General features: G+C 32.0%; 2 protein-coding genes across 2 annotated transcripts in view; one reads left to right on the top strand and one right to left on the bottom strand.

Annotated features, from left to right (window-relative positions):
• Nucleotides 1–17,448, top strand: part of LOC134726594 (solute carrier family 49 member 4 homolog) — a 31,965-nt gene extending 14,517 nt beyond the window's left edge. The window contains exons 11-13 of the mRNA XM_063591004.1: nt 6,377–6,475; nt 15,596–15,778; nt 17,205–17,448. Of these exons, the coding sequence (XP_063447074.1) occupies nt 6,377–6,475; nt 15,596–15,778; nt 17,205–17,317 (395 nt within the window). The 3' untranslated portion in view covers nt 17,318–17,448. The remainder of the gene's footprint in view (nt 1–6,376; nt 6,476–15,595; nt 15,779–17,204) is intronic.
• A 3,087-nt stretch (nt 17,449–20,535) lies between these two features.
• Nucleotides 20,536–24,588, bottom strand: LOC134725578 (collagen alpha-1(XXIII) chain-like). The gene is made up of 3 exons (XM_063589513.1): nt 24,358–24,588; nt 21,768–21,842; nt 20,536–21,252 (listed from the first exon to the last, which is right to left on the bottom strand). The coding sequence occupies exons 1-3, from the start codon at nt 24,530–24,532 to the stop codon at nt 20,636–20,638; spliced, it is 867 nt and encodes a 288-aa protein (XP_063445583.1). The 5' UTR covers nt 24,533–24,588; the 3' UTR covers nt 20,536–20,635.
• Between the last annotated feature and the right edge of the window lie 704 nt (nt 24,589–25,292).

The following is a 25,292-nucleotide window of genomic DNA, read 5'->3' as shown; positions in this document are numbered from 1 at the left end:
CCTAAAAGTCTAAAGTGTGTGTGTGACCACATAAGATTGTTATTAGGACACAATATTTGATCTGAATATTTTTGTTACCAATCCAAACAGCTCCTGTCTTTATTTTGTTCATTTAAATTCCAGATAACATCTAAAAAGAATCAAAACAATTGAGGCTTTTTTTGTATTGATGTCTCACTACCATCGTAGTTTTTCCATGGATCTAAAAGTTCAAAAGTTTTTGAAATTTTCTTCAATATTATTACGAGAGTTCAAATTTCTATTGTGCAGACTATTATAAGTGTCCATATGAAAATCTTGTACAACATTCCAGTCACCACACATTAAGATTCTAGTATTATTATAGCAAGAGATGTTGTGTAAAAAATCACTAAACAATGATGGTTTATCAGTATAAAACATATAAACAGTGAGAAAGGCTATCCTTGTGCATAAAATGATAAGTTTTAAACAATAAAACGTCCTTTCTGGTCTATCTTAGAATCATGGATCTTAAAATCTAGACCCTTGTTAGACGTCACACTTACACCAGCACTTTCATTATTGCAGTGACTGAAAATGCATGTATTACCCCATTCATCTTGCCAAATTTTCTCGATATCCTCATTTCTGTGAGTCTCTTGAAAACAAACAATTGATAAATGTTTACCTCTTACCCAATCAAAAATATCTTTTTTATGTCTTGCCTCTTTCATTCATAGATAAGACTGTAATATTATTATCAATACTCATTAAATTATATATCCAATCAGACAATAGAAAAGCAAAGCAGTAAAATACTGAAAATAAAAATGCATACTCATACTAACAACACATTTTTACATCACAAATACACACAAAAGATGACGATTGGAACAATATTCAATACGCATCAGATACTTTGCACAGATTGGCTTCATAAATAATATAAAAAAAATTATTCTGATAATTTGGTGTTAAATGTTTTATATTCTTTTTAAATTAACAGTAATGAGAACCAACTATAATATTTTCTTTTTTTCAATATTAATATAAATTTCAAGTGTGTTGAGAACGATTTCATGATAAAAACAAAAATTAAGTTTTAGAAAATGGAGAATTTGTATAATTATATAGTTATGAGTGAAAAATGTTAACTCCGTATTATAAAATATTCTAGTAATATAGAGTTACCTCCCTTTTCATCAAGAAAGCTGTTAATAATCAGAGTTACCTCCCTTATGAACAAAAGAGAGGAAAAAAAAGAAAAAAATTACCTAAATTAGTAAGATAGAAAAATGTACATACTTGAAAGTTTACATACTCGAAAGTTTAAAAAAAAAATCATCTATATTGTCATAAATATCAAATTTGATTCTGTACCTACTGTCCTTCAATTTACCATATACACTATAGTTGTAGATCCAGGCATAATTTAACATCTCATTCATGTTAAGCCTAGCTAATAGTCCAAGATTTCTTGGGGTTCTATCATCATGAAATTTAATGTCATTCTTCAACCCCTTCTTATCTCTCATTATCATGGTTTTTTTATTACTGTGTTACGGACCTTTGCTATCACAGGTTTGGTTTTACCTTCTTTTCCTGGGATTCGATGTATTGCTAAAACATCTGATGGTTCTATCTCAACATTAAAGTCTTTATTCACATTTTTTTACGAAAACATATCGTAAGTTCTCATTTCTCTTTTCTGGAAAATTCACCATTCTTATATTATGTTTCCTGGAGATGTAAGAGCATCTATGGACCTATGGTTGCAATCTACCACTTTTTCCTGAAGCTCTTCTATTTGCCTATCTCTTGTTCTAAGTCTCTCTTTGAAGTTCTCTTTGTCTGTATTAAGAGCATCTATCTCATCTTTCAATTTTCCAGTTCTTTCCTTCAGTTTGGTGTTGAATTCCTCAGTGATTGACTCTTTAAGTGTGAACAAAAGCTTACTTATAATGTCACAAGATCTCTTAAGTCCTCTTGTTTGACAAGATTGTCCAGGTCAGATTTTTCAACAGTACTTGAAGGCTTCTTTTAATGTCCTTGAAATCTGAATGAATATTCATTAAATTAATACCCTCTAGGCTCTTTTCTGACAATCACCCCTCAAATAACTAACCCAATAGATCGGGGCTTCTTTATATCACTAGTAGTTCTGGGTCAAACGCGCGACTGTTGTGCGTCAATGGCCCGACAGTGGTACGACAGTGGCACGACAGTTACATGGCAGTAACACGACATGAAAACCCATAGACATAGCCACAAGCAACTCTCAATTGCCGTACGACTGCCACACGACCGACTTGCGATCGACTTGCGATCTTCCACGACAAAAAATCGTACGATCTGTTGTGACCAGGGCTTGACATCCTGACAAGTAAGAGGATTGCTCTTAAAGAAACAGATAGATATACGACAAAACTAGTTCGTATAAAGTTCAATCAACCCCTGAATTCTAAGAAAATACCTTTCTTTAATTAACCCTGAAAACTATCCACAAGTTACCAAAATGACTCAGACATTAACAACTATTATAGGTCACCGTACAGCTTTCAACAATGAGCACTTTGAGAAGTTTGATTAAATGACATCAACTGCAATATTATTTCTTAATTAGTTCCTTTCTATATTGTATATTTCATATCATGCGATTCGCGTTCTCATGAAATCTACAATTAAACTTTGATATAGCGTAGTGATTAGCTGTTTTCTGAATTGAATATTCAATCGAAAATTGTCATTTGCATTCAGTTCGAGAAAATGTGAAAATGAAATGAACCTTATCCGAACTAGACCGATACGCTCAGCTTATAGTGAAGAAAAAACAATGCAGGATACAGTCAGACGATCAGTATTACCTTTGTCATTCTCTCTGATTCACAAACATGGATCCCATCTCATAACTTGTTTATTCTGGAAATCAAATCATCTATCTTTTGACAGAAATATCAAATGGAAAATTCAAAACTTATTAATATGTTATCGACATTAGGTATGTGTATTTGACAGATTTAATTGAACGCATCCAAAAGGCTGTTACAAAATGATAGAAATTATTATAAACTAAGGAATGTATCTCCCTCGTGCAAAGCTCTGATTTCTTTCACGGATTTGGCTATACTTTTTGGAACTTTTGAATTATAGCTCTTCGTCTTTGATATAAGCTTTGGATTTCAAATATTTTGGCCACGAGCATCACTGAAGAGACATGTATAATGATTGTCGAAATGCGCATCTGGTGCAAGAAAATTAGTACCGTTCATTTTATTGACCGTTGGTCTAAAAAGTAGAAATACTTAGTACTGTATCGCTACCCTGTCAACACAGAGGTGTGTTAGCATGCTCTATCAATCCGTTTTATTTGTAAAAATTGTTAAGACAGCAACTGCTATGACAACTTTACAAATAAATTATTTCAACTTTTGTTGTTGATACAGGATAAAAACGTGTTTTTTTTATTTATAATTTAATAGAATTATTCAGAAGTCGAATAACGTATGATTTACAATGCATTTTTACATAACATGAACTTCAAAAACAAGGGTATGCTCCTTACTTAACATCAGCCTTAAGGTAGTCATGTGGGAAAACCACTGAAATAGTTACAATATAAAAATACAACATACAGATACGATTTGTAGGTGTTTCAACTTATGAGCGGTATGTTTTCGCTATCTTATATCTTTTCAACTAGAGTTGTGTGATTTGTTAGTAAAGTATGACTTTATTAAGTTTGATAAGAACCGGCGATTGAATGATGGTTATACCAAGGTTGAATTAAAACCAAACAGTAGCAGAGGTGTGAGTGAGTGAGTGTGTATCTTTTTAAAGGTTGTAATTAAAAGCTTATAAAAAGCTAAACTGACTTGATCTCTTTACACAAAAAGAGTTACAAGTTGACGTGTATTGCAAATTCAACTATTCAACAAACTTAAGAAGTAATATACGAGGAATCTTGCATGACCTCTTTGTGTTTATTCAATTATGGCGTTGTGGGTTTATTTTCGACTAAATAGTTTGAAAGTACCTTTCATAACTTTTGCCTCTTCTTTTACATAATCTTTTTTTTTTTTTGGTATTTGGAAACGTGTGTTGGAACATACACTATTTTACAGATATTATAACATACATATATTTATATAACGAATCTTTTACTATGTAAGTTTGATCTTAACCAATATCTAGCGATAGACACAAAAACTGAATTTCCGCAAAACAAAGACATTGATTACATGAATAGTTTGCCTGCAAAAAATGTCCTTAAACATGAAAAGAACAACTAACCATATAGTTTTAACAATCAGCAGGACATTTTCATATCACACTAGCATGTAATCATCCATCTTGGCGAAAAGCAACTATCAATTAACCAATCAATTTTGAATGTGTTATTTCTCTTATAATGTGTTTTTGGTGGTTTGTCATATTGGCCCATTCCTCATATCTTCATTTCAATCTGACTTAGATATAAACTAAACCCCATGCTAAAACTCTTATATAAAGATTGATGGTATAATATACATGTAAATAAACAAACGTCTAATATTATCATTTATTCAGTATAAAGGTGCAACTCTTTTAAAAAAAAGTCTAACGATAACAAAATGATAAACTTTATGTGTAAGCATTCACTGCTTAGTTTTGTGGGACGAAACTTTACGTCTGCAAAGCCTTAATGATATCATATAAACAGTTAACGTATCCTAACTGCGCTAAAAGTGTTATAAACATTAAAAAGACTCAATGACTGATTGTACATTTGTACCCAAATCCTATCCTCTTCTACAAGTTGAATGTTGATAGTTTGGGATGCCATATCATACTCCTTGTTAGTGAAAAGCCACACCACAATAGCACCATTTTTCCTCAAAGTAGTGTGACCTGTAACAGAGCCTGACATCATGGTAACAGATACCTGGTAAACACCGCCCATTCCAGGAAGAACAGTAAATATACCATTACTGTAACCACGAGTGTCTAAAAGTTCAATCGGATATCCGATAAGACCACCGTTTTGATATGGATGAACACCTTCGGGTAATGTCGCTGTAAATGCTGTAAACAGATTTGCAAACATTCTAAAATGTAATGTATGATATACACATAAACATAAGGAAACATATATGTCATGTCTCGTTTGATAAATATGTACGTGAATCTAACTTAAAATTGACAGCATCATTATTCAAATCACATAACGCATACGAGATTTTGAATGGAGACAATTATTGCAGTAAAATTGAGTTAAAAACTTATTAAGCATTATGAATATAACAGATGTTTTATAATTCATACGATTTGAAAACAAAGGTCTAAATACATGAAAAAAAATGTGAAGTTAAATTGTTTTCGTAAATTATTTTTAATATGGCTAAAATTAGTTTTATGCTAATTCTGGAAATCTGGTAATAATCATAAGCTAAAACATAGCTTCCCTTTTTGCATCTATGTTCAACACTCTTTAACAACTTTAATTATTAATATTTTATAATAATACTTTCCTAGTTTTTCTTATTATTAAAGCCTTATTGTAATGGTAATGTTAAAATGCATCTCAAAACCCTATAGTCTGAGTACTCATACAGAAGCAGAACAAAAGCTATTATAATTATATATTGTCTTACATTTTGAAATTGAGGCGCGCAATTGTTTTGCACACTGTTTAGTCACACTTGCATCAACAGACAAAATCAGGTGTTTAAAACTCAAATTATTTCATCTAAAGAATGATTGTTAAGTTTGTGCAAAATGTTAAAATAAAATATTTTGTGTACCGGTATATACTTTTTCTGTTAGATTGTAAAGAAGCCAACTTTTTTGTGCCCAGTTTTTTTTATTAAGAGTACTGTGATAGACTGATAATAATGGCAATTAAACATAACAAAATAAAGAATCATTTACGCTGCAATTTTGTTTTTGTAATAAAGGTATTAATTTAACAAACAGACATGCATTGATCATGTTGGTTTGTCTTCACTTTAATCAATTTGGCAACCGGTATATACATTAATTATAATTATTTACTACTATTTGAAGGTGGAATATACTTCAACGTCAATCATTGCAACAAAGAAAAAGGAAACGAATCATTGAACGAAATACATAAATAATTGCCTAAACGCTGTCTTACCTGCACAATGTTCTGTGTAACAACTTTTTGAGGCAGTATCTACACCATCACATGACTCTCCGCCCCTTACAGGAGCAGGAGTATTACACAATCGTGTTCTTGTTTGCACTCCTTCTCCACACGTTACTGAGCATTGTCCATAAAGAGTCCATGGTCCCCAGTTTCCATTGACGACTTTGGATAAATAAATATAAATTTTGAAAATGTATAAGTGAATTGGTGTATATCTGCTTCTACTTGAAGTTGTCTGACCACATATTTCTCACATATTTTAATAAGTGTTCTCTCCCGACATGACCGAGGACGATTTTTACAAATATGTGAAATATCTTGCTGTATTTGATGTTAGATGCTACAACTTGTTGCATTTTAAGTCAGGTACTGTTCGGTCGATGTCGTTTCAATATATTATATAGAACAAAAGCACAACAAAATACCAATGATTAAAATTGCAAACTCGTTTTGCACTTAATGAATTCTTTAAGAGATCATGTTGATTTGTCTTCACTTAAATAATTTTTACAATCGGTATGTACATTGATTAACACAATTTACTACTATTTCAGGTCGGGATATACTTCAACAACAATCAGTATAGAAAAAAAAATAGGAATTGCATGAAATAGATAAATAAATTTTTAAACGAAGTCATGCCATGGAATAAACAAAGCAAATCTTAAACGAAGTCTTACCTTGACACAAGATATCGTCACACGGTTCGTCATTAAATTCAAATCCACTACATGTTTCAGGTTGTTCACGTACACATTCTCGTTCTCTTTCCCGAACTCCCTGTTTACACAATTTCACTGTTTGGCCATCGCATATAGACCAAGGAGTCCATTGTGCCCAGTCACCAATGACTGTTGATTAAAATAACTTTACAGCTAATTTCATAAAGTATGTAAAGCAAGACTTTATTTAGCTTGCTTGCTTACTTTTTATATTGTACAATCATTAGGATAACACACACTTAAATTCAAATATTATATATACAGGTTAAACTATGACTATATATATTGTTTAAAGATGTCAATCTTACTTACAAAGCTTGTATAAACAATTATACAAACAAAGCAAGCAACCCAACCAAAGTTTTGCCTTACATGCATTAGGAAATTAGCTGTAAATTTACAGGTATTTAAGAACTTTGGTTTAAATACGCTACTTCCTTAAATTCTGCGACCAAATATTTCTTGCAGTTGCAATACATGTATTCTCTCCAATTCGATCAATATTGACAAGTCAAGTACTGTTCGATCGAGGTCGATTTCATAGCTCACGCGGCTCAGTGACTAAATTATCCACGTAGCACATACTACTTATTATAAGGCTGGATTCTAAGTATTCATATTGCCATCTCATAAAGTCATACTGATTAAAAGGTGGAAGGTGTTCTCTACTTTAAAAGTCTTTCAGTTGAGACCCGTCCTGTTTTTAACAACAACCAGGAATTTTCAGGAAGTCAACACTAAAGGTAAACAATTCCGATTTTGTCCACTGTATTGTATTAACATAAAAATCATTAAAGATCTGCTATTAACCATTTAATATAAACTTAAGTAACAATAATACCCAACTCTAAGGAAAACGGAAGGCGCCTTATCATATTTCAAAATCAAAACCTTTAACACGTCCAATCTATTTGTTTCTATGTACAACCATTTTCTCGTGTAGAAAATTGTCGATTAAACCTGGTTTTATGGCTAGAAGAAACTTTCATCTATATGACACTCGCAAGAACTCCATTATTTTGACAACAATGTGTGAACCACCAAATATAAAGTAATGTCTTACCTGTTTGAACAATCAAGAACATGAAATAAAGGTGATTGTGCTTGCACATGATTCTTTTCTGTTTGATGTCTCTTATCAAAATTACTTTAACGAATATTGCAACGTGTTGATATTCAGCGGTTCTTATATAGGCAAGTCGTCTTTTTTATCCACTGTGACTAGTACTTTAAAGTTTGTAAAAAAATTGTTCTTTCTTTGTGTTAGAAAGAAAGTCAATAAAATATTCTAACAAATGTATGACACCTGTTAACTGAAACATTCTTATTTTTGCATAACTGCATATTTGTGGGAAAATGTACTGTTCAAACTTATAATAAAATTGTAAAAATACTACTTTTGATTATATCTTGAAATCTTTTAGACACATAAAAAGAATTTGTATCTTTATGATATTAAAAATTATGCACCTTTGATACTAATTTGATAAATAATCCGTAAACAGCACAAATCTTTCACACACTGTGTTAACATTTACTACGAACATCAGAGACGTCCGGATTTGTGACAACTAGTAAACATGTAATACAAGTTATCTTAAATGAAACTTTTCTGGTTAACGGGAAATGATCCAATTTAGTCTTTTTAACTTCCTTTATTTGAGCGTCATTTGTTAGTTTTTTGTTAACAAAACGCAACTCTGTCGAAAATAGTTTAATCGTGGTATCCATGATGAGGGTATTGGGTCATGTTCCCCATTTCACACAATAAATGTGTGCAAGTAACGTACAAATGTATATAAATAACGACTTACAGAAGTTATTTTAGAAACTGTTGTAAAATACGCTATTATGATATATCTGTTTCTCTTCGAACAAATATCCTATTGATTGCAAGTATCATAATATAAAACCCCGGTTAAAAGTTTGGGAATATAGTTCAATCACCTTCACCGACCGTTCGTCACAAAATTATATCTGTCGTAATTTGTTTTAGTTTAATTCGTATTTTGTCAGCATGAGTAGTTATGCGTGCGTATACCTATTTATTTAAATGAGACATACACTTACACCAACCGTACTAGAAAACACCAAGGGACTAAAAAAACCCAGCCCTGTCTAGGTGAAACAGAGAAAAAAAAATAGTCCGCTAGGTAAAAACAGAGATTTTTTTGTAAAATGCAGGTTGTGAACATGATTGTTTTAGAAACGATTCTATTTAGTGTTAAACATACTGAAATAAAGGGTAACATATTTAAATACAAATGTTTAAACAACACTTGATTTCTTCCTTTCGCCAGAAAGTTTTGTAGTAATTGTTAACGCATCGCGCAACAGTGTATATATTGATGGTACACACCATCTTATATCTATCTCGAGAAAAAATGATTTGGAAGACTTTTTTAAGATTAGTAATTTAATTATAACTTCATAAATGTCCTTACGTGTGACCTCAAGAACGTATACATCATATCAATTATCATGGGTACTTTTATTAGATTTCAAATAACTATACTTTAACAAATAAAAAGATGTGATTTGATTTCCATTGACGCAAGTACCAAGCAAATGTCGTTGAACATGTACAAGTGTACACAAACGCTATCTTGTAGTGCATGTAGTAGACCATAAAAGTACCAGTTAACATGTACAAGTCTACACAAACGCTATCGTGTAGTGCATGTAGTAGACCATAAAAGTACCAGTTAACATGTACAAGTCTACACAAACGCTATCTTGTAGTGCATGTAGTAGACCATAAAAGTACCAGTTAACATGTACAAGTCTACACAAACGCTATCGTGTAGTGCATGTAGTAGACCATAAAAGTACCAGTTAACATGTACAAGTCTACACAAACGCTATCTTGTAGTGCATGTAGTAGACCATAAAAGTACCAGTTAACATGTACAAGTCTACACAAACGCTATCGTGTAGTGCATGTAGTAGACCATAAAAGTACCAGTTAACATGTACAAGTCTACACAAACGCTATCTTGTAGTGCATGTAGTAGACCATAAAAGTACCAGTTAACATGTACAAGTCTACACAAACGCTATCGTGTAGTGCATGTAGTATACCATAAAAGTACCAGTTAACATGTACAAGTGTACACAAACGCTATCTTGTAGTGCATGTAGTAGACCATAAAAGTACCAGTTAACATGTACAAGTCTACACAAACGCTATCTTGTAGTGCATGTAGTAGACCAAAAAAGTACCAGTTAACATGTACAAGTCTACACAAACGCTATCTTGTAGTGCATGTAGTAGACCATAAAAGTACCAGTTAACATGTACAAGTCTACACAAACGCTATCTTGAAGTGCATGTAGTAGACCATAAAAGTACCTGTTTAAAAATAGCTTTTACATGTTTTAATGTCAAGCAGAAAAAAAAAACATTGAACAAATATATACAGTATATTTTTAGTTGATTACATGTTCTGTAACACATTTGTGAATAATAACGTTTATTATTAATTTTCTGTGTCTGTAACTTTTATTGAAATGTACAAAATGCCTAAGTTTTTTGGTTCTTTTGGGAAAATGTTTAAGTTATAGCAAAGAAAAAGGACCTATCTTCTGTTATAGGTTTGCTATTTGGATGTTTCTCAATACATTTACTTGTGATTAAGACTAATTGACATCAAATTTCATAGTTTGTAGACTAAATTCTGTAGCTTCATAGTTCATTATAGCTAATTACACAAACTAGTTGATGGCACCAATATGGAAGGCCACAGCTGTTTTATATGGAACTCTGATATCACGTTACGTCATGTCTTTAGATAATATGGCTTTGACATGAATAGCAATTATTTGGTAATTTTTATAAATTTCCTTTTTAAATGTAATGAACTTTCCGAAATAATAAGGATTGTCTTATCCCAGGCATAGATTACCGTAGCCGTATTTAGCATATTTTTTGAAATTTTGGTTCCTCAATGCTCTTTAACTTTTTATTTTTTTGGCTTTATAACTATTTCGATATGAGCGTCACTGATGAGTTTTATGTAGACGATACGCTCGTCTTGCGTATTTAATTATAAGCCGGATACCTTTGATAACTATTTGACATAACCTATTGACATTTTGATCAAACTCAATCTGGAATAATCATGTTTTGGTATAGACTAGATAATGTTTTGTCATTACTTGATGTGGTTTCACCATTATTTAATATGGGTGTGTCATTAGGCAATGTGGTTTTAACATCACCTGATATGTGTGTGACTTAACGTCACGTAGTTGTTCCATTACATGATGTGTTTGTGTTATTTCGTAATAAAGACTTGCCAGTTTTGATATGACTTTAACGTTACTTAATATTGTTTCAAAATGAGACGATTTTTAACTACAAGATGTGTTTTTTTCTGTATTTGATGTGTGTCATTCTTTAATGCGGGTATAACATTTCTTGATGGGGTAAAACTACGTGACCAATTCGGAAGCAACTAGTTTTATTTCTAAATACATTTCTATGTTTTGTGGACCTAGGATGAGTGTATCTTATCCCAGGCAGAAAACCCAAGCCGTATTAGACACAACTGTTTTGAACTTTTGGTCATAAATTGCCTTTCAATTGTGTACTTGTTTTGGCTTTCAAACGGGTTTTTTTTCTGAGCATTACTTGTTAGTCTTGATTGGACGAAAAGCGCGTCTGGCGTATTAAAATTTAAAACCATGGTATCTTTTTTAGCTATTATTCGTGTGTTTCTCTGTTCTATATGTTCTACCATTTATCTATATTGTAGTCCCGTCTACGGGGCGTCGAATGGGACTCTTGTGGTTTTGTACAAAATTCAATTCTGTCATAAAAAAATCATTTTTGTCTTAAAAAACTATGTGCTACAGACTTGTTTTGTGAGAACTTCAATTTTGTGATGACAAAATTCATTTGTGTAGACAAAATTCATTTTTGTCATGACAAAATTCATTTTTGTAGACAAAATTCATATTTGTCATGACAAAAGTCAATTTTGTCTTAAAGGTATGCAAATATAAACATATTTGCATACAAAATTGACTTTTGTTACCTGATATGGAAATTAAATCACAAAAGTCAATTGTGTACGGTAAGATTCAATTTTGTGAGACAAAATTGACTTTTGTGAAACAAAATTGACTTTTGTGAGACAAAATTGACTTTTGTGAGACAAAATTGACTTTTGTGAGACAAAATTCAATTTTGTCATTTTTTGTTGAGACAAAATTCAATTTTGTCATTTTTGTTGAGACAAAATTCAATTTTGTCATTTTTGTTGAGACAAAAGTCAATTTTGTTAATTTTGTTGAGACAAAAGTCAATTTTGTCAATTTTGTTGAGACAAAAGTCAATTTTGTGACGACAAAATTCATTTTTGTGATGACAAAATTCAATTTTGTAACAACAAAATTGACTTTTATGAGACAAAATTGACTTTCGTGAGACAAAATTGACTTTCGTGAGACAAAAATCAATTTTGTTGAGACAAAATTCAATTTTGTTAATTTTGTTGAGACAAAATTCAATTTTGTCAATTTTGTTGAGACAAAATTCAATTTTGTCAATTTTGTTGAGACAAAATTCAATTTTGTCAATTTTGTTGAGACAAAAGTCAATTTAGTCAATTTTGTCTCACAAAAGTCAATTTTGTAACAAAAGTCAATTTTGTGTAACAAAAGTCAATTTTGTGTAACAAAAGTCAATTTGGTGTAACAAAAGTCAATTTGGTGTAACAAAAGTAATTTTTGTGTAACAAAAGTAATTTTTGTGTAACAAAAGTCAATTTTGTGTAACAAAAGTCGATTTTGTATGCAAATTAGTTCACAGAAACCAAACTAAACTAATTTAAATAACAAAATTGACTTTTGTCGCTCAATTTTCAAATTAGGTAACAAAAGTCAAGTCTGTGTAACAAAAATGAATTTTGTCATGACAAAAGTGACTTTTGTCCGCTGATAGATAATTTTGTATGACAAAATTTCAAATTTGTAGTATGATACAAATTTTGTTAAACTGAACTCATTTTTGTTGAACAAAAGTCACTTTTGTCCGTACAAAATTGAATTTTGAGTACAAAACCACAAGAGTCCCATTCGGCGCCCCGTACCGTCATGTAATGTTGTCAATTTAATGTTATATTTAGTATTGCCATAACAGCGGGAGATTTGGCCAGCAACAAAACAACACCATTTCTTTCTTACCATGTCCGGTACCAAATCAGGAAAATTGTCATTGTTATATAATATTTCGTTTCTGTGTGTGTTAAATTTATATGTTGTGTTTCTGTTGTGTCGTAGTTCTCTTATATGTGTTTCCCTTAGTTTGTAACTTGGAATTTTTTCTCAATCGATTCATGAATTTCGAACAGCGGTAAACTATTGTTGCCTTTATTCATAACTAAACAATCTGAAGAAAAATCAAATATGTCAAACATGAAACAACGACAACCATTGAATTGAAGGCACATCAAGATAGTGCACGCTGTGGAGTTTAATGTGTACGTGAGCCTAACCTAACTTAACCTCGGACTGTAGTGTAACAGCCCAACATAAGAATAGAAATGTAAAAACACGCAGAAAAAACTTTGTATGTCTCTTCAGGCCAAAAATTAGCACAAATGTTGCACAGCTGGCTGATAAAAACATAGAGGACATAAGGTATACGCAGGATAAGGAATCAGAGTGTTTTGCGAAGGAGGTTATACCAATATTAAACTATTTCTCAACTTATATATAAGCCAAACAAAATCCTATTTCTAATTTTAGTACCTAATTAGTGATAAAAATCAAAGGTTCCGACCCCACAACCCGGTTTTAATGCTTGTTATAAAAGTAGATACAAAAAAGATTGAATGAATGATATAAAAAAAGAAGATGTGGTATGATTGCCAATTAGACAACTGTCCATAAGAGACCAAAATGACACAGACATTAACAACTATAGGTCAACGTACGGCCTTCAACAATGAGCAAAGCTCATGCCGCATAGTCAGCTATAACAGGCCCCGATGGTTGTTTGAATTACTGTGTACTAAATTACAAATAGTTGGAAAACATCAAAACAGATATAAATTTAAACACATACGTGAACACTAGACAGTATTGACAAATTTACCCAACATGAAAAAATCTTTTAAAAAAACCGTGTAATTTGTCGTTTTCTTTTTGAAAAATTGAAAAAATACTCGGAATAGTGTAATTTCTCCATTTTGCTTAATTTATCCATTTGTCAGCGTTTTATAAGTCTTTTTACCTGTTAAAGCGCAAATCCTGAAATTGAAAATTAAGAACATCGATATTTTACTTGTTTGTATCCGTTCTTATTTATGGCCTAAAGAGAACAGACCTCATATCAATTATCATAGGCACTTTTGAGAGATTTCAAATAACTATACTTGAACAAATAAAAAAAAAGTCTGCACAACTGATATCTTAAAGTTCATGTAGTAGACTATCATACCAAAGAACCTTTAAAATATTTTTAAATGGCAAAAAACTTATCTGAGTTTTGTCAGAGAAATAACATAGAAAAAATATATACAGTTGACCTGTTGTAGCCGATTACATGTTCTGTAAAACATCTATCAATACTAACGTTGATAATTAATTTTCTTTGTCTACAAGTTTTGTTTAAAAGTACGAAGTATATCTAGTGATTTCGTTTTCTTTTTACATAATAAAAATATAATTATTTTCTGTGACTGTATCTTACATTAATTTGTAGGATCCTTTACTATAGATAATTTAGCTGATCTGTAACAATAACATCTTCATGTCTTATATATCATGTACTGTAGTACGCCGCTAGATTAAAACTGACGAGGAAAGGTAACACACGGCCAGCAAAAGCTCTATTATTGTAGAGCCCAGATGGTTGTGTGGTCTAGCGGAACGGCTGCAGTGCAGGTGATTTGGTGTCACGATATCACAGTAGCATGGGTTCGAATCCCGGCGAGAGAAGAACCAAAAATTTGCAAAAGCAAATTTACAGATCTAACGTCACCCAACAATGTACGGATTACCCCTGACTCAATGTTATTTTCCAGTGGAGGTTTTTGTTCACAACACATATATAAGTTGAAAACCCTAATATGTTCGGCATACGTGAAGGATTTTCTAATTTGCTGTGATCATAATTTTATCGTGTATGTAATAATTTATAATAACACTTTTAACATTAAATTTAAGTATTTAAGTATAAATTGCGTGTTTTTGTATCAAAAATGTATTATTGACTGAAGCACGTCATTATTTTCCTTCTGTGAGCCTCTGACAATCTGATAGCTTTTGACTACGTCACATAGTTACCGGTGTTATGATGACGTTTTTGAGGTTCCAATTGGGGATAAAAACGTCGTATATACCCCGGCAGTTTCCTGAATATACACTGACATCTCTGTGTTGTTATCCAATCACAAGCCTCGACACACTTGTAATCCGTAATATATATATACGAGTCTAAATTGAAAACTACGTTCAAACCTATGATTGCGTCGGATAAAAACCGCAATTTTTATACGTGTGCATGTAAAACAAATTTCGTAGTATATATATATAAATGAAATAAGTCTATTATTTCAGTGAATTTTTATACCCCGAAATATTACGTTGTTCATATAGGAAGAAAGAACTGACATTTTAGAGCAATAATGTAAAAAAGAGTCATTAACACCTCAAAGACATAGAATACATATTATTTTTATTTTTTATTTTTTTTTTTTCAAATGCAGTATTATTTTTAAAAATAACCTTATTGTCTTATTAATTTAATTTATAGGAGTTCTTTATTTTACTTGTATTGGAGGAAGTACATTAGTGGGCGGAGCAATGCCGTTATTTTTCGAACTTAGCTGTGAGACAACCTATCCAATAGGGGAAGGTGTTACAACTGGTCTCTTGACACTAGCATTAAATGTAACTGGAAGCATGTTTTTACTTCTTTCATTAATTCCAAACATTGGTAAGTATCTTAAATATTCTTATTTAATCGTACTTCACCGAAACATATATCGAAACATTATTATTTGTTCTACGATAAATAATTGAACGCAAGCTGTCGATCGGTATTTATATTTTATTTTTTATCATTAAGCTGCTACCACCTCTTCTACAGAAATTACTAAATGCTGAAAATCTGAATTGTAAAAAAAATACACATCATCTACAGTTTAGTCTTAGATGCTTGATTTTTTTTATAAGTTGTTAATGGCTTTGAACTAGCTGTCAGATAACTGCGAGTACTCTCAGATCTGTTCCTAGTGTCTTTTTGTTGTCGGAATGTACAAGTTCCCGTCCACGTCCACTTGTATTTTTATCCATCTGAAGAGTTGTGCCTTTTTTAAATGATTTTTATAGTTCGTCCTTATGTTGTACTGTTACAACACAGTCCCATGTTAGAGGGAGGGTTTGGATCCCGCTAACATGTTTAACCCCGCCACATTATGTATGTATGTGCCGGTCCCAAGTCAAGAGCCTGTAATTCAGTGGTTGTCGTTTGTTTATGTGTTACATATTTGTTTTTCGTTAATTTTTTACATAAATAAGGCCGTTAGTTTTCTCGTTTGAATTGTTTTATGCTGTCTTATCGGGGCCTTTCAAAGCTGACTATGCGGTATGGGCTTTGCTCATTGTTTAAGGCCATACGGTGACATAGTTGTTAATGTCTGTGTCATTTTGGTCTTTTGTTGATAGTTGTCTCATTGACAATCATACCACATCTTCTTTGTTCAAGTGTACATGTTAACAAAACATAGTTCCAAAAAGAAATAAGTTCCAGAAAAGTTGATTCCGTACCAAATTGTTACCTTCAAGGAAGATTATGTCAATCGTTATATCACATTATTTTTCAACTTGATGAAACATTGTTCCTAAAGAATTCTATCACATACTTATTTCAATTCCATATTGTCAAGAAAAACGAAGATGGTAAAACTAAGAAAAAATGACAGAAAGATATATCAAAGACAACGAACAACAATGAAATAAAACGCAGATATATTCAATGAATATTAGTGTGCTAAAGTGTTTGGGTGGGGTTTTTTTTTTGGGGGGGGGGGGCGGGGGCTTTGGGTTTTTTTCAACTTGAAAGGGCTTAGTTTTATGTTCTAATTCTACTGAATTTCGTTAAAAACGGAACATTGATACTGCATAAAAAAACAGTTCAACGTGTTTTAAGTTTTAAGTTTGTATTGTGCACGCTGGTTTCAGCACTGTTTATTTTTGATAAGTGCAATCTGAACCAGTATAATCCTTCTTTTATTTTAGTAAGACGGTTTCCAGTGTTGCCCAACCTGTTGTTTAACATTTTTGTAATAGTCGCGACCGATGTCCTTTAGTCTTTACTGTATCATTGGTTGTTTTATTTATAAATTTGTTTTCAATTTTAGGATCAATATGGCCCAACTGGACATTGATAAGCTGCATTGTTGTTACAGTGCCAATGTTGATAGCATTCAAAGCTGATTACAAACGAATAGATGTTGATAATAAACCGGATTGATACTTTAAGTATTATTGTGTTGCGTTATATGTGTTCTACGAGTGTGGACACTTTAGAAAGCATTGAGTTTGATAATTGTAAAGTTTTCTGATTCTTTATGCTTAAAAGTAGCTAATTTAAGTAAGGTAAAGTATCCGCCCTGTTTCGTCTTTAACTTGTTGTCGAACTGCATCTTGATATAAAATTTTCAATGTGTTAGATGTCTCTTAATTTTAGAAGTTGAAGTCCATTTTAGTTCTTTGGTAGTTTCTTGATAAATCATTTACAGTTTTAAAAAACTGTGGGTAACTTAGAGTTTGGCAAATATTATAATCAGGCACTATCAATGGTTAGAGACTGGAAGTTTTCAGCCTTTGAGGAGGGGGGGTTAACATTTTTTTTTTTTTTTGTACCATTATAATACCATATTTTGACATATTGAACTCCATAATAATGCGTTGTCCTAATTTGTAGAAAAAACACATTTACCTCGAAAGACAACAATATTAGCATTAACAAAGACAAAAGCAAAAAATATACTATATGCTATATACAAAGCGACAGAGGGTGTCTTTCTATGTTGAAAACACCTTGTTGTTTTGTTTAAACACTCGTCATTTTCCAAAATATTTCAGAGTTGTCAGTTTTGATCCATCATAAAGCAGGATTGATGACGTCATGTTTACAATAATCTCATCATAGATACCAGGACTAGATTTTATATATACGCCAGACGCGCGTTTCGTCTACAAAAGATTCATTGGTGACGCTCGAATCAAATACGTTATGTTATATTGCTCCAACCTAAAAGTGCACATAGCGCTGATGCAGGACCATGAAGACGCACTTCTTTTGAATTCTTTTAGTTGGTAGTTGACTCATTGGCAATCACACCACATCTATTTCTTATTTGTACATAGAGATTGTGTGTTATTTCTCTATCAAACCTACACTGAAAGCAGAAATTTTAACTCGTGACCATTGTTGTTAGTTAGATCACAGGGAAAGTAAGAAACGTTTGTATTTTAAAAGATAAAATAAAATGGTTATCTTTATACAATATCATTATCAATGAAACGACAAACGTGTTTAGTTTCCTTTTGTAGCAAAACTGGTTTTGTTATCGTAAACTTTTTTACAAAAATGTTATCTCATGATGCTTAATATAGTTTGTGAGTTGCCCTTAATCTTAGTCAGTTATTTCCATGATATGAAAAAAGACAACTCTTCACAAGAGACAAAATGACACAGACATTAACAACTATATGTCACCGTCTGGCCTTCAACAATGAGCAAAGCTAATACCACATAGTCAACTATTAAAGGCCCGGAAATGAAGTTTATATATTCAAACGAGAAAACTAACGGCCTGGTTAATGAACAAAAAATGAACGAAAAACAAATATTTAACATAGCAAAAGACAACAACCCCTGAATTTCAGACTCCTATCTCGGTACAGACACATACATAACATTGTTGGGGTGATGGCGAGATCAAACCCTCCTTCTTATCTGGGACAGGGTGTAACAGTACAGCATAAGAACGAACTAGAGAAATAGTTAAAACACTAACACAACAAATGGATACAAATAGAAATACATCTAACAAAAATTCTGAGAGGATGTGGCCGGGTACCTACAACAAAAAGACACCAAGTCCAGATCTGAGTTTATTTTGACAGTTAGTTCAAAGCAAATTACAACTAATGAAAGATAAACTGTTAACACCGAGATATGTCTCGTCATTTTGTAATTTTGATAAAGCAAATGAAATTAAAAAAGCAATACTTAAACATGCAAGTTAAGCATATAGTCAAAGTCAATAAACCCTGACTGGCGGTACATGGCTAAACAATCTCCATGAATATGAGAGGTGCCAATGATAATACAACTGCATACCAAATACTATTGACTTATCATAAGTTAATCCCTTTAAACAAACCTTTAAAAACAAAAACATTAACTTGTAAACTATGAAAAAGTTTCAAACTCAATGAAACATGACAAGAGGATAGTGATAATTAATCTGAAAACGAGACTTACAAATGTAAATGAATTTGCTTACCAAATATCATTGACTTAACATTTGAGGTTCATCTTTAGCTGATATAATCACAAACTAATACATGTAAACTATGCCAAAGTGCAAAGTTAACAGACATTGTTTGATGGGGCAAGGCCAAATATTCGACAGGGAAACAAGATGTGGTAATCCTTATACAACTGTTTACCAATTTTCGTTGGCCTACCATTAATGTTTCCTCTTGAACTGACGTTATAACAGACTATATATTATGTTAACTAAGCAAAAGTTTCAAATCCATTTGTCATTTTGAACAATAAAATGTGTTTTAACTAAAAGTTTCAAAGTCAAAAGACCATGAGTGATAGAGCGGAGCCAGATAATCTGCATGGAAATGAGATATGTCAAAGCGAATACAACTGCATACCAACAATCATTGACTCGTCACTAGAAGTTCCCCATAAACTGACCTAAACACACACTAACACATGAAAACTAAGCAAAAGCTTCTAAGTCAATAGACCATGACTGAGAGGCAGGACCAAATAATATCCGTGGAATTGAGATGTGCCAATGCTTATACAACTACTTACCAACTATCATTGACCTACCACAATTTGTTAACCATAAACTATACCTAGTAACAAACTAAAACAATAGTTGACGCCGACGCCGGGAACAGCATACATATGTCTCCCTGTTTTACTCCATCAATGCGTGACAAAAATCGTGCATGTAAGACTAACTTATCAATCATTGCACATCCAACATTCAAAAGCTTTAGTTTAAAGACGTCATAATGTAAATGGTTTTGTAAAAGGGGGGGGGGGGGGGGGTTATCGTCCTCTTATTGTTGATTTCTATATTTTAATCCAGGTCAAGACACAGTACATATTTAAAATTCATTTTCATTGGTTTCGATGTAAAAAATAAAAATCTATGGCCACATGGAAGACGGTCATGGAAGTCAATGTGTCAGCTTTATCATATCAAGGCTGATAAAAGGAAAATAAATGCAGAATGTCTCCTTGAGACACAGCCAATGCCATTCAAATTCGAACTTGATCTGTGCTTTGTCGCAATTAACATTGTGTAGCGTTTCGTGACATTTGGTTGACGCAAACTTTTACAGTTTGGAAACGGAAACGGACGAGCGTACGGATGGACCAATTTCAATCCGTTGACGACTAGGAGCATACAAATAATGCAACACAGATTATTGGAAAGACAATTTTTAATTCAACAGCCAAATGATTTCAAGTTAAAAGAAATTATAAGAATCTGTGGAGATCTTTTTGTGAATTTACAGTTTTGATTTATCCTTTGTATGGAGCTGGAGCGGTTTTATAAGAACCAACCACAGGTGCCTGATAGTATGGAGCAGCATATGCGGCATATGCTACACTTGGTCCTCGTGGTCCTGGTGCACCGGTACCTCCGTTATCACCTTTTGGTCCAGGGTACCCAGCTGGTCCCATTGGCCCTGGAGCTCCAGTTATACCATGTAAACCTTGTGCTCCTTGTGCACCAGGTGCACCTCTCACACCAGATTCACCAGTGTCTCCTTGAACTCCAGGATATCCAGTATAACCGGTGTGTCCTACAGGTCCTTGTGGCCCAGGTGCACCAGGTGCTCCAATGCCTCCAACATCACCTTTGTCGCCTGTATTTCCTGTTGGACCCTGTGGTCCTGGATAGCCGGTATATCCCTGTCCACCTTGATCTCCTGTGACGCCCAGTGGTCCCATTGCTCCTGGAATACCAGGTGCTCCAGGCTGTCCAAGTTCACCAAGTAATCCCTGTGGTCCCTGTTCTCCACCTGGTCCTCGTGGACCTTGCATACCTGGTTGTCCAGTCAGTCCCTTGTGACCTGGATATCCTTGTGCACCACGTGGTCCAGATACTCCTGGGGAACCAGCTCTTCCCTTGGAACCTGTAACAAAAATCAATGTCATTAATCTTTGATAATTAAAAATCTTGTTGTTAACCATGATACAGTAAACGAGATTAAACTTTTTTTATTATTCTACATATTTTTGTTGACAAAACAGTAAGTTCTCATAAATAGTAGGTTAGGAAATGCACATTCTTTTTTAAAAAGAAAAAAAATATGTTACTAGTAATTCAATTCTGGAACCATTTAAACACGTTTTACCATAAAAAAAAAAAAAAAAAAAAAAAAAAAAAAAAAAAAAATGAGTGGTCCTAAACGTTAAGTTTTCGCTCCTTTGTGTGTTTACTTATACCTGAACTAGATGATATTTGAATTTACTTTATTATATTACTTTTACATTTAAAATTTGTCTCAAATTCAACAAATAGATTTAATAGAAATTTACTTTTGTTGATTATTTCCGATGTCAAAGATGTGTTCGGTAAAATCATATGTAAAAAATATTCTTTTAGTAAAAGCGAATAATCAAAATGATATAATATATAATAATCTACCTTGTCGTCCGCTAGGCCCTGGTGCTCCTACTAGGTAGTTATGTCTCTTCACACGCTTGTTTCCCTTGGTGTCAACTGAAATAAATAGAATAGACAGAATGGTGATGTATTTCTATTGAAAATGTATTCGTGTTTTAAAACGAAATGCACAAAATATGTTTAACATAATAATACACTACGTGCATCGGTCTATTTCAAGAGCAGTGTAATTTGAAATTTTGTACACGGCAACAACAAAAAATAACTTACATTGTTTTAATAAAATATATATTACATCGTTTGTTAAACAAAATCACTGATTTCAGAATCTTTCTAATTGTAAACAAACAACCGAATAGAACAAAGTTATTACGAATGCATTCTGAATATTACATAACTTTATTTTTTGTTTATTAACATATAGTAACAGTTCTTCGGAAACGCCCATGGTTTCATATTTCGGTTTAATATATATTCCATAGATAATTTAATTTTTCAATTCGATTTTAAAATAGGGTTGCTACTACCATTATCGTGCTGAACATGCATGAAATATTTACCACTGGACGATACGCAACGATCAATCAGTCATTGCCACTCCCGAATGGATAGCAATAATGAAACTGATTTTACCAGATGACGATTAAGGCGCGAAAAAATTGAATTGCCCTTATTTCTACTAATTAAGCATAAACAACGAAACAAATATATATGTGGCAGTACAAATGGGGATTCTAAAATTGGGATTTCTGGATCTTATTTTTTTAAATTAAGTTCGAATCAGAATTCCAATATCTACTGGCAGACATTGAGATGTTCAGATTTATGATAAGTATAATCCTGAATTGTACTAAATTTCTAGCAAGATCAAATATTACTAAAACATAGAACGTAGAATTTTGGATGTTTTTAATTATTTTGTAATTATGTTTACTGATGAGCTTGCTAAGTAGAAAAACAAAATAATTTATCCATAATATAATGTCACTGTCATTACTTATATACAAACACAATATGGTTAAATACATAAACTTTCGGGAAATAATTTAATTTATAGTTATATTTGCTAATATTTTATCTATGTTATTTTGAAAAGCATCAATTTTAACTTTTTATCGTGAATAGAGTGAGGTAAAATGATTTTATATGAACTTTTCAGTAAATATTCAAAAGCTCTTATAGAAAAAGGCCTTGCTGTAATAGAAATTCACGAAAAATTTACCGTAGCTCTTTACTTTTAAATTTAGACTAGTTTTATGATATAAGCTTATTTAACTAAAAGAAAAACAAAATATTTTTTGTATTGTGTCTTTTTAATTAGTCATTAAGTACAACCAGGATCCGGGTACAAATCTACCAGGAGATATTGGAATTCTAGTTGGTACTGAATTAAACTAGTATAAATCAGAATTCCAATTTCTACTAGTTGAAATTGGAACTCCGATATGTACTTTTGAGGTTTCTGGATCTTACTGAATTCTAATTTGTATTGTAACATATAGTATATACTAGTTGATCATTCTTTTATATACTAGTCAACAAAAGAAACTTTACACGACATTGAAATTAAATTTATCAAATGGTATTAAAACTAAAATAAAATGAGATACATGATTTTCAAAAGCTTTCATTTGCAATGTATGCACATATGATAATAAAAAAAGATTTTGGAAAGTAGCTTAATTCCGTGCACATTATTTTTGCGGAAAGTTGGACACAAAATCGACACACATTTGTCTAAGTACCAAAATGAATTTTCAAATTTGTTTAAAAATATTCAATATGCTGATCAAGTTATGTTCATGTTGTAACTAATGGGTTGACATATTGTTTTTTTTAAATTTTGGGTAAAAAAAGTGTTTTTTGGAATCTCAAAAATTGCAAAAAAAAAAGAAAAATGGTTTTCGTCTCAAATCAATGTTTTAGATATGAAAACAACACACTGTTAATTTGGAATCTTTCGGATAAGTTTTAAGATTGTTAACGTTTTTTTTTATTTCACTTTAAACGTACTCTCAATGGTAAATCAATCAATAATGTTTATATTTGAAAGATTTCTTGTGGGGCCGAACTTATCTTTACAAATAAACAAAGAAACTGAACGATTTTTAAAAAAGGAATTGATGGCAAACATTGTCTTTATCTTTAAACGAGAGGTTGACTTCATTAGTTGGAACTTTTAAAATGTCGCTTTATGTAAATTTTGTCAAAAAACTTGCAGCCAAATGACGTCATGAAAGCAATTTTTTGAATTTTTTTAACGGATTTATACTACCATGGTCATTTAATATTACTACCTTCAATATGGTCCTATATAAACGGAAAACTTCATCTTTGATTTGAAAAAAAGTCGTGTATCGTTTCTTTTGTTGACTAGTATAGTATCATTACTCTGGAGAATTTCAGAAATTGTATAAATATATATAAATAAAATATATATTAAATTAATAATATTTTTTAACAAGTAAATCATCAACTGAATGTAAAATGTTTGACATTAAGTGAGAAAGACAAAAGGTTTCTAAAAAAAAATATTGAATAAAGGAGTGGCCAGAAAATATAATACTTATTTCTAAATAAATAAAACGTTTTTATAAATGAAAAATCCTACCTTCTTCCTCATCCTCGGATACACTAATACTGTCGAACTCTCGTCTGAGCTCTCGTGTTTTAGTCTTTAATTCCTCAATTTGACTTTTTAGGTCCCTCAACTTCCTTTCGCATTCCTCGGGACATGCGCTAGCGTAGGACAGAGCCACAAACACAACTAAAAGGAGCAATTTCATCTTTGTGGAGCTTTGAGTCTTTGACTACTTCAAAATCCTGATCTAAGCTTTTATAATAGAAGAATGTTTTCCCTAACTTGTTAAATTAAAATAGGCGTTTAGAGGGAACTTCTCAAAGAGTATTTTCAAACACAATTCTTATATTTCATTGGCTAGTTTTTTTTATTGAGGACGATCTTTTAGTAAGACATTTTCTAAATTAAGAGTAATGATATAAAGTTATATGAGTTCGAGCGTGACTTCAAGCTTCATTACGAGAAACAAAAGAGTTCACAGAGAAACACATGTTGCTTTATTTTAAACATTTGATTTTGAACATATGCTTTATGTTCGCAATGTTCATACAAAATGTCTATTTTATATAAAACAAAATCTAAAAATTATACTCGTACTTTGACCTCTAATGGTTTACGTTTACAATTAATGACTTGGCTGGAGAGTTGTCTCACTGGCACTCATGCCACATCTTCTAATATCTACTAATTTTCAACGAATTTTTACAAACCATTAGTTAATTTAGAAATTCAAATTAGATTTACCGATAAATGTATATATATATAGAAAAATCCTTGGAATGTTTATAAATATTCAAGTACTCGTATAAAAGTCGCATTTAGTATTATTAGTCGTTGACGGATAGACAATTTCAATGCCAATAAAAAAAAAAGAGGCGACAATTATTAATAGTTCAAAACAATTTGATTAAATAACAAAAGATCACAAAAAGCAAGGTTAGGAGTTGCAGGATAATTTAGCGATT

Source organism: Mytilus trossulus, chromosome 7 (assembly GCF_036588685.1).
Source record: "Mytilus trossulus isolate FHL-02 chromosome 7, PNRI_Mtr1.1.1.hap1, whole genome shotgun sequence".
Classification (NCBI taxonomy): domain Eukaryota; kingdom Metazoa; phylum Mollusca; class Bivalvia; order Mytilida; family Mytilidae; genus Mytilus; species Mytilus trossulus.
Note: the sequence above shows the minus strand (reverse complement) of the source record. Positions and strands in the feature narration are given on the sequence as shown.